Below are 10,274 nucleotides of genomic sequence, written 5' to 3' on the forward strand. Positions count from 1 at the left end.
AGCAGTCTACGTCCAAGCCAAACGCTGTAAACAAGACAAGTTATGATGAGACATGCAAAAGATGCGGCAAAACACCCATGGAATCAGTGCCCAGCCAAAGAGGCCGAGTGTCGCAAATGCAAAAAAAAAAAGGGACATTTCACTGCGGCCTGCAGATCATCTCAAAGAGTGGAAACTATAGTGGACAGCGACACAGAAAATGACAACTTTCATGGGGACAGTTAACACAGAAGGAACTGAAGAGGAATGGTTAAAAGAAATCAGCCTCAATGGAGAAAAGGTGACATTTAAACTGGACACGGTAGCCTCAGTCACAGCTATTCCATCTTCCATGTACTCTAAAGCACGGGATGGTGGGCTGATGACACCATCTAAGAAAATTAAAGGTCCAGATAACTGTCCATTAAAGGTTTTGGGCATTATGAGGACACACATTAAAACTGAAAGAACAAAACCAAGGTAGAATGTATATGTGGTGTCAAACCTAGTAATGCCACTAATGGGACTCCCTGCTTTAATAAAGTTGGACCTGATTCAACAAGTTGCTTCAGTCCAGGAGAAGAAACAGGAGAAAGGCCATCAACATAGAGCTACATTTCCAAAAGTGTTTTCAGGGCTTGGAAAACTACAAGGAGTTAAAACTGAAAGATGGGGCAGTTCCTTATGCTCTCTCAGCTCCACGCAAGTCCCATTACCTATGAAAGAACAAGTTAAAGAGGAGTTAGACAGGATGGAAGCGATGGGGGTGATAAAAAAAATCAAAGACCCAACTGAGTGGTGTGGTCCCCAAGCTAAATAAGAAACCCCGCATATGTGTGGACCTCACCCAACTTAATGACCATGTGTGCAGGGAGCGACACATCCTTCCCGCAGTTGATGAGACACTGGTACAGCTGGAAGGGGCAAAAGTCTTATCAAAATTAGATGCAACATCTGGTTTCTGGCAAGTTTCTCTACACGAAGAATCACAGCCTTTAACGACTTTTATCACCCCCTTTGGAAGATACTGCTTTCAGAGGCTCCCCTTTGGCATATCTTTCGCGCATGAACATTTTCAGTTGAGAATCTCCCAAATCATCACAGGGGCAAAGGACGCTGTGTGCCACACGGATGATATCCTGGTCTATGGAAAAGACAAAGCAGAGCATGATGAAAGACTGCAGGAAGTACTCAAAAGGTGTGAAAAAGCTGGCTTCACTCTCAATGAAAAATGGGAGTTTTCAGTGGAGAAAGTGAAATTTCTAGGAAACAACATAAGTGCAACAGGAATTGAGGCTGATCCAGACAAAATCAGCGCCATTGAGAAAATGCCAGAACCTCACAATGTGGAAGAGGTCCGGCGTTTCATGAGAATGGTGAATTATGTTGGGAAGTTTTCACCCAGCCTACCAGCCCTCACAAAACCCCTACGTGACCTGTTAAAAAGTGACAGCACATGGACATGGGACACACAGCAGAAAACAGCCTTTGTAAAGATAAAAAAAAGTCTGCCGCTGCCTCCTGCAGCAGCAGACTGAAGATAGGTGGAGACCTGTTGTGTACATATCACGAAGCCTGACACCCACAGAGGTTCAATATGCGCAAATCGAGAAAGAAGCTCTAGCAGCAACATGGGCCTGTGAGCGACTCGGCTCTTATCTGCTAGGCTTGGAATTCACATTGAGGACTGATCACAAACCTTTAATCTCCCTGCTTGGCTCTCGGCCTTAGATGATCTACCTCCAAGAATTCTCAGATTTAGACTAAGACTGTTGAGGTTCAACAACAAAATCATACATGTCCCTGGCAAACAACTTGTCACTGCTGTCACTCTCTCAAGTGCCCCTCAAGGACTGGAGGACAGAAAGGCCAATAGCAGCTTACAGAATGAATGATGTGCCTACATTGACCACATTCTACAACATCTACCTTCCACTGAAAGTAAACCAGCTCACATCAGGGAAGCTCAGAGCACAGACAGCATTTGCAAGCAGCTAAAAACTTTCACAGAAAAAGGCTGGCCCCCTCACAGGAGAACCGTCCCTGAGTGTCTTCTGCCATTCTGGCCAGAGAGGAATGACATTCACATGGCAGAGGGCCTGGTTCTCTAAGGAGTGAGGATTCTGATCCCTGTACTCATGCAGGGGGAAATGATGGAAAGGTTGCATGAAGGCCATCAAGAAGTGACAAAGTGTGTAGCGAGGGCACAAGAATCCCTGTGGGGGCCAGGGATAACAAGACAGATTAAAGAAATGGTGGAAAGATGTGAAATATGTTGCCAGTATTCACAGACGAAGACAGAGCCTTTAATACACCACGCCCCTACCAGCGCGGACGTGGCAAAAATGGCAGCTGATATCTTGCAGTGGAAAATGGTCATTATATTGTGGTGGTGGATTACTACTCCCGATACATTGAAGTAGCAAACCTCCCAACCCTGACAACAGCTACAACTATGGAGTGCCTGAAGGTGATCTTTGCAAGATTTGGAGTACCTGAAATCTTGATGACTGACAATGGGACGCAGTTTACTTCCACAGACTTTGCCATTTTTGCCCAGGACTACGATATCAGTCACATGACCAGCAGCCCTCGCTACCCCCAGAGCAAAGGGGAAGCGGAGAGAGCTGTCCACACAGTTAAACAGCTGCTCAGCAAAAGTCCAGACCCCCATAGAGCTCTCTTAGCTTACAGAGCTACACCATTGGCTCAAAGGCTGAGTCCAATGCTGATGAGGAGGAGCATAAGATCAACAGTTCCTACCACTGCACAAGCGTTGAAACCAGCCACTTTTTTGTGAGTACACACCCTTTGTACATGAGGCCCCTGGTCTTTGGCGACATCTACTGTCTCACCTCTCTCTGCTGTGTGTTTAAAACAGCTGCAAATCGCGGTGCAACCACTGTCAGCACTGCACGCTCCTAACGGCAATAAAATAAATAAAAGATCAAATAAAATAAGATAAATAAATAAATAAATAAAAGTATTCAAATATGAAATTTGTGTATGAAAAATTATGCATCATTCATCATCATTAATACATGATCTCCCCACAAATCACCAGTTAAGAGAATGCTATCACTGCTGATGATTTGCATCATGAGGAACATAAAACACAACCACACAGGTGATTTCTACATATTAGGTATGAAGACTACGATATATGGTTTTATGTGTGTGAAGGGTGGAGGTGTTCAATAAGGCCATAACAGTATCCGAAAGTAATATCTTAAAAAAACTTTGCACAGGAAATCCAGCTAAATCTTACACAGGACCTGTGGGAGGCATCTAGCCCTGCAGTTGATTCATCTACTGTTCGCTGAAGTCTCATCAGAAATTGTGTCCATGGAGGGGAGGCCACTCTTGAGGAAAGAAAGAATTTATTCTACAATAAATAAATCTGCACCTATTTCTAGTTTCCCCGGGAACATATAAAATGATGAAGGGTGGCTCAAGAACTTTTTTACTTTTGTGTGTGATCTGCAACCATTCATTCCCAAAGTTAGGGTCCCGACCCACAAGTGGATCGCCAAATAAAGACATTTTTTTGTTTCTGTTTGTTCTTGTTGATAAAAGGGAGAAAAACAAAGTATTAACTGCCTTATTTTGCACATACTTTGTTTTATTAAGTATAAATTATGTAAATTGTACTGATGAGAATATAAAAAACAGTGAGATGCCCTGTCAACTCTTCTGAGATGCATTTTCCCCCTCTCTGCATTTACTCTGCAAGTAAGCTCCATGTTGTCAAATTTTAAATGGCTAGTTTTAAGATGATAACTGGCAATAGAAATAGTCATAAATGTTTCTTAATGCACAAATTCTCTTTTCCAGAAACTACGCCTAAAGTAGAGTGGGGCAAGAGGATTTATCAGATTTAAAAAGTGCGCGCCCAGAAAAAAGTTTGGGATCCTTGTTGTAAACCATGTTTATGTGTGTGTGGTCTCTCCACTGAGTTTGTGTGAGTGGGTCTGTGTGCAGCTGTAATTCTATATTTTCACCACACAGTGGCGCGTTCACCCTGTGTCTGAAGAGCAGGAGGTTCGTAAATAAAACAGCAAAAAAAAAAAAAAAACAGCAGTCATGTCCATCATTTCCATTTTTAATATCGCAATACAGACTGTAAAAAACCCTTCTCATTACATGGCACATGTATGTGAGTTGAGTGGCGAATAAACCACTCTTACAAGGCGGTTAAAATCCCTCCTAAAAGAAAAACCGGGGTTATTGTAAAGTATAAACCTATTGCAACATGAGTTTGTGTTGTCTCCAACCTCTGTGGCATTACCATATCCCTCTGCTTTCTATCGTGTGTTGTCGCCCAAACCTCTCCAAACTGCATGTATGTGTTTTTTTGAAGACTTGACTCGTACATTCACACGTCTTGCTCAAACTGTCCCTTTGTTTAGTCCCTATAGCTGTCACTTGAGACTTGCTGTAGGCCGTGAGCCTCGCCCTCTGCGGCTTTGAGCGAGCCGCAGCTCTCCATCTTCCCCTTGCGACCGAGCAAGAGATGACAAACAAAAACCAGCAGCACAATAAAAAACACAGTACAAACTATTATTCCAACAAGACCACCGGCTGTCACTGCTGAGGGCCTCCGCGTTGGACCGGGATATGGGACAAATGGTGTGGTGGGGGTGTCTGGGGATGAGGTCATCCCAGAGCCCTCCTGTTCTCCGTCTCCATCGTCCTTGTTTTTTACACACTTATATTCACCAACTAACGTATATCCTGGTGAGCACGAGCACACATAACCGCCGAACGAGTTCTCACAACCCTGATCGCAGTAGCCGAACATGCATTCGTCTATGTCCAGACAAAATGTTTCATGCTCCCTCAAGTCTGCTATATAACCTACAGGACAGTTACACTGGTACTTGTTGTTCGGGTCACACACCGCTGGGCATTCCTGCATCCCGCAGTAAAGTTCACAGTTGTTCGGTAACTTTTGGTTTACTCTGTATCCATCATAACAGGAGCAAATGAAGCTGCCAGGGGTGTTGGTGCACATGTGCTCACATGGAGCGGACGCGCACTCGTTCTCGTTGGCGCACAGCCCGTTGCTCATCTTGTATCCAACTTTGCAGACGCACTGAAAGCCGCCGACGGTGTTGACGCACATGAAGTTCTCCCCAGGACACTGCCGCTCGTCTGCACAATCGTTGAAGTCAACGCACGACCTGCCGTCAGCCGCCAGTTGAAAGCCATGGTCGCACGTGCATGCATAGGAGTCCCCGTTTTTATAGCAGACATGCTGGCAGCGCAGGGCCACGCACGGATCGTCTGTGGCCTCCACTTCACAGGTCACTTTATTTGCGGGGTTGACGGTTTGGCCCTCCGGACAGTAGCAGGATGGGACTTTGTTTGGGTCCACGGCGCATTTGTGCTCACATCCACCTTCCTTTATTTCGCAGCTCCATGGCGCCTGAAGCCACTGCTCGGAGAAGCAGACGTACGTGGTCTCAGCTGGCATTCGAGTGGCGATGCTTCCAGGGGGCAAAGACAGCACATCTTCTCCGAAATTCCCAAAGGGAGTTGTATAGGAGACAGAGTCGCCCGGTGCCACTGTTAGGCTTTTGCACGGCTCAGTGAAGCTGTACTCACAGAGAAACCCCGCTGAAAGTTCATCGCAGGGCGACTGGATCCATTTAAAGTCGTCCTCGTTGGAAACGGACACGCAGCGGCCCGAAGAGCAGCTGTTGTCAAAGCCTGGCAGCCAGTTGGTGAAGTCACTTTCGCTGTCTTTGGTCACCCACTGGAAGCCTTTCAGCCCCGCTTCAGTGTCTGGACAGCCGCTCATTAGGTACAAACCAACCCAGAACCTCCCCGTAAAGTTTCCCAACAAGATAAAAAGAATATCATGAGAAACGGATGAGCGCACCGTCATCAAGTGTCCGCCTGCAGTTCTGCATTGACTTTGCGCTCTTTGAAAATCGCTCGGATCTAGAGACACCGTGAAACATTCATTACCAATACAGTACCCGTTATTCGGCGTTATTCCGCTAGCTTTTCCCATCAGGAAAACTAGCACAAGGGCAAACAACCTCGTAGCATTACTCATGTTTGAACCTCGGCTGTGTCCGTTTAAGTTGTTGCGTATCCCAGTTGTCATTTGACTTGTTTGTTTGAGAAACCGTTCCGTTGGCATTTATAGACTCGTAACTTCATATTGCTGTCCCGGTCTTCCTCGCCACAGCAGACCGCATCTCCAATTATGGACGGCTTTTACGCATGTACGCACAGAAGCCGTGGTCACGCACTGGAGTTTACAACCAACTACCCCGAAATAGCCCCTCCCATTTCCACCCTTTTTAACATCTGAGTAAGAAGTTTAGTCATAAGTTACAAGTTATTATCTTAAGTCTTAGAACTCATTTTAAATTTGTATTAGAGTTTTTTTCTGGCTTTAAATATAATTACACTTAAAAACGAGAGATTAATGAGAAAAGGTCCATGCAGTGACGAGATAGATGTTTAGTTTTAAAAGAGATTATAGATCGGTGCCTCCTAAATTGATTAATGTTTTACTCCGTATAAAAGGTGAAAATAAACTGAAAATGCAAAGAAGGGAATATATGTTGTACATCACAGCACAAGGGCAACTTTCAAATCCTTATTTCTCGCTGAACAGAGCCAGTTAAATGCACAAATGAGAATAGTGTATTAATATGAGTTTGAATAAGTCTTTTGGAGATATCACACTACCTCTGCAGTTTGGGTGCAATTTTAATTGGAGAGACAGATTTGCATGAGTTTCTACTATGGAGTCTGCATAGAAAAGTGTGACCCACAAAGTGCATAAAGGTGAAAAAGACGTCATCTTTCTTCATTTCGTACAAAGATACAGAAGAAAAACACAAAGTAAATCATCATTTAATTCTGACAGCAAATGGTTAAACACTGAAACAAGTGAAAGCTTGCAGTGAGTCAGTTTATACAGTTGTTAAACATCTCCGAGTGAGGTGGACATTGCAGCTAAAAATGTCAGTAGCAGCACAGTTTTACATTCATGTGAAGCTGACCGGAGGATCAGCCTGTTTTACAGTGAAATTATAATTATTCCGCCTCGTGTAAATATCAGTGGCAGCTGTGTCAAGACATTAACAGTGGACATTATAATGTGACATTTTAAATGGTCTGGTCTGTTGCTTATAGACAAACTGAGCCAAAAAAGCCTGAGGTTTAACATCTGAACCCCCAGGCCGTGATTTGGAGCCTTTACATTACAAAAACTGACCAGTTAACTTGTTTCTCTTCCAAAAGAGATCTACTTTTTCTCCCAAATGTCATAAATCCAAAGAACAGGGAATATTCCATGAGCAAACATCTGTCACAGTGAGGCATCCCACAACCGCAGAGGGGTTAGGGCAGCTTTCTTTGCATACTGAATCTTGTGACTGTATCAACACACGTAGAAGGGATGTGTTAAAATGTTACACATGCTGTTTTTAAAATATCTGTTTTAAGAATGAAATGGTAAGAAAAAAATAAGGGATGGAGTATTTTTTTTGCTTGAGATATACAAAGATGACATGACTATAAAAATATGGTTTATAATGTGGAATTGTTGGGAACTACACTGTAATTAGTACCATGCCCATCAGACTTCTTCCTGCATCTCATCTCAAGTGAGTGGGGATAAATTGAAATGGATTTATTTTCCACAGTTACTCAATGTAGAAATCTGTCTAAGATTTGGCTAAGAATAAAGGCTTAGAGTTGTTCTTCATTCGTCTGTGGAGTGACATATGGTATGACTTTACAGAATATAACTTATTGTAGCTTTAGTACATTTCATGTCCGTGAGGACCAAAAACAGTGCATGAGACACAAGAAGAGATACATTCAATTTATATAATGTAATTGGTGTGCTCAGAGTCTTTGCGAGTTGTTTTTAAACTGTTTGTCAAAGGACAATCTCTTGTATGTCTCTGTTGTCACCTGCTGCAAGTAGAAGATATCCATATCTGGGTGTTTGAAGGAGGAAAGCTCAAATTTGCTGCACCGTTTCACCATGTTTCTGGCCAGGCAGGCCAGTATCACGACAGAGATCAACAAGAACACTGTGATACCCAGGACGCTGCCGGTCTTAATATAAAAGGGCAAAGAAGCTGGCTGAGAGCTGGCTGGTGTGCTGGCAGGAGTTACATCTGGAGGAGTTGACCCTGATCCATCGTTTTCGTCCTGCTCTTCTAATTTCACACAGTTCTCCTGATCTTTCAGCTCAAACCCTTCATTGCACAAACACCTGTAACCACCAAATAAGTTTTCACACTTGTGGTGGCACATCTTCTCTTGCTCACATTCATTGATGTCATAACAAATAGCAGTCTCGTTCCTTCTCTCTACAACAAAGCCATCAGGGCAGTTGCACTGCTGCATGTCCTTCTTGTTCAGATCAGGGTTTGGGACGCATATGGCCGGACAGTGTCTGTCAGGGCAGTGCTGCACACACCTGGTGGGGTCTTTGGGTGACACCCTGAAGCCCTCTCTGCACACACACTGGTACACCCCTAATATCTTCTGGCATTTCATGTGCTCGCAGTGCACACAGATTGTGACATTCACACACACTCCGTCCTCCTCAGTAAAGCCATCTGCGCAACTGCATTCATAATTCCCCGGCTTATTCACACACTCCTCACCCACAGCTGTGCACGCGTCCAGCTTCTCCTTGCACTCATCCACGTCCACGCAGGTCTTCCCGTCCGGCGCCAGCCTGTACCCGTCGTTGCACTTGCACACAAAGTTGCCCCCCTCCTGTTGGCACCCTTGAGTACAGGCGGCGCACGGGTTCGCGATGCAGGAGATGGTGTTGGGATGGATTGTCTGTCCAACAGGGCACATGCAGGTGTTTGTTGTTCGACTGCAGTTGTGTTCACAGCCGCCTTTCAGCACCTCACATGACCAGGGAGCTTGAAGCCATTTTTTGGAGTAACATAAATGCTTTGAATCCGGGTATCTGTCGCCAACCTTTCCCACTGCGATTGAAGTTCCCGATGGAAACGTCTCCGAATCGACTAGGTCGAAGCCTTGAAAGGTGAAGTGCGTCACCTTCTCGCCTCCAATGTGACTGCAAACCTCATCGGATTTATATTGACACACAAAACCGTCTAGATTGTCTCCGCATGGCTCCGACAACAGCGTCACGTTCTTCCCCCTAGTCACGGATACGGCGGGGCAGTTTTGGAGTTTTTGTCTGTCAGTGTTGTGCAGCCAGTATCTGCCGCTGAATCCGCTTAGCAGGCTCCTTATTTTTTTCACATCCTCCTCAGAGCTGAACGCAAATAAGTTTCCGTTTGACATTTGGCAGGTTTCTCTCGCAACTTGAAAATCGATGAGCACTTCAAAGGAACAAAGACTACTCCTTTCCGCGCGGACGCAATGTCCGAGCTGTGATGCGGCCGCTTCCTCCAGCCCGCTGAGGAGAAGCGCAAAGAAAAGCATCGATCGTTTTGTAGTAATCATACTGTCGGTGTAAGAAAGACTTCTAATTGCGATCACTGACGTTGCGCACCTCTCAGTTAGACGGTCTGAAGCTGATACAGAAACAGAGGGCTGATCATAGTCCCCATTTATAAAAGCGCCGGACTGTTTTTTTTTCCTTTGTAGGACCAAGTGAGGAAGGAAGTTCCGTTCTGGCCAGTGGTTTAGAGCCCCGGTTTGATTGCTCAACTCCTGTGCAATCCAAAGTCCTTATCTAAGAGAAACTCGCTCATCAAAACACACACACACACGCATCTGACGTGCGTGCGCGCGTCCATGAACTTTTAATGAGATGGGGATGAATCTAATCCCACAATACTCTCCCAGGAGTGACTCTTTCCCTGCGTCCATGTATGATGAACGAAGGTCTTAAATGTCATGAGAAGAGAACTCAGCCAAAAAGCGACCTCTCATTTAGCTCATACGCATATAGAATCACTTTAATTGCTAGTTTCCTTTAAAAAAAAAAAAATGAATTACCATAAATGTGACCATAACGTCTCAGAGGAAGCAAGTGACTCCGCACAGACGGACAACTGAGGTCTATATGTAAATGTAAATGTATTTTATTTATACAGCCCTTTACAAACAATCATTACGATGTACCAAAGTGCTTTATAGTAGGTAATAAATAATGACAAGAATAAGTAAAAACAAATGAAAACAATAAAAGAACAGTGAAAGCAATACAATACAACAAAATCGAATAAGATAAAATAAGATAAAAGTGTCATCATACTACTGGGTATTAAAAGCAATCCTAAATAAGTAGCTTTTTAGCCTAGATTTGAAGAGGCCCAAGTCAG

The 10,274-nt window shown here is 44.3% G+C and overlaps 2 protein-coding genes across 2 annotated transcripts; both read right to left on the reverse strand.

Annotated features, from left to right (window-relative positions):
• Nucleotides 1-4,070: 4,070 nt before the first annotated feature.
• On the reverse strand, nt 4,071-6,224 carry LOC142375041 (thrombomodulin-like). Its single transcript, XM_075458961.1, has one exon. It carries the CDS (start codon nt 6,128-6,130, stop codon nt 4,385-4,387), a length of 1,746 nt encoding a protein of 581 aa, XP_075315076.1. The 5' UTR covers nt 6,131-6,224; the 3' UTR covers nt 4,071-4,384.
• Nucleotides 6,225-6,839: 615 nt separating this feature from the next.
• LOC142374914 (thrombomodulin-like) lies at nt 6,840-9,638 on the reverse strand. Its single transcript, XM_075458785.1, has one exon. The coding sequence runs from the start codon at nt 9,448-9,450 to the stop codon at nt 7,855-7,857; it is 1,596 nt and encodes a 531-aa protein (XP_075314900.1). The 5' UTR covers nt 9,451-9,638; the 3' UTR covers nt 6,840-7,854.
• Nucleotides 9,639-10,274: the final 636 nt, after the last annotated feature.

This window comes from Odontesthes bonariensis, chromosome 24 (genome assembly GCF_027942865.1).
Source record: "Odontesthes bonariensis isolate fOdoBon6 chromosome 24, fOdoBon6.hap1, whole genome shotgun sequence".
In the NCBI taxonomy this organism is placed as follows: Eukaryota; Metazoa; Chordata; class Actinopteri; order Atheriniformes; family Atherinopsidae; genus Odontesthes; species Odontesthes bonariensis.

What these genes read in the sequence shown, in the direction of transcription:
- LOC142375041 (XM_075458961.1), bottom strand. Translation starts at nt 6,130, where the DNA reads ATGCCAACGGAACGGTTTCTCAAACAAACAAGTCAAATGACAACTGGG.
- LOC142374914 (XM_075458785.1), bottom strand. Translation starts at nt 9,450, where the DNA reads ATGATTACTACAAAACGATCGATGCTTTTCTTTGCGCTTCTCCTCAGC.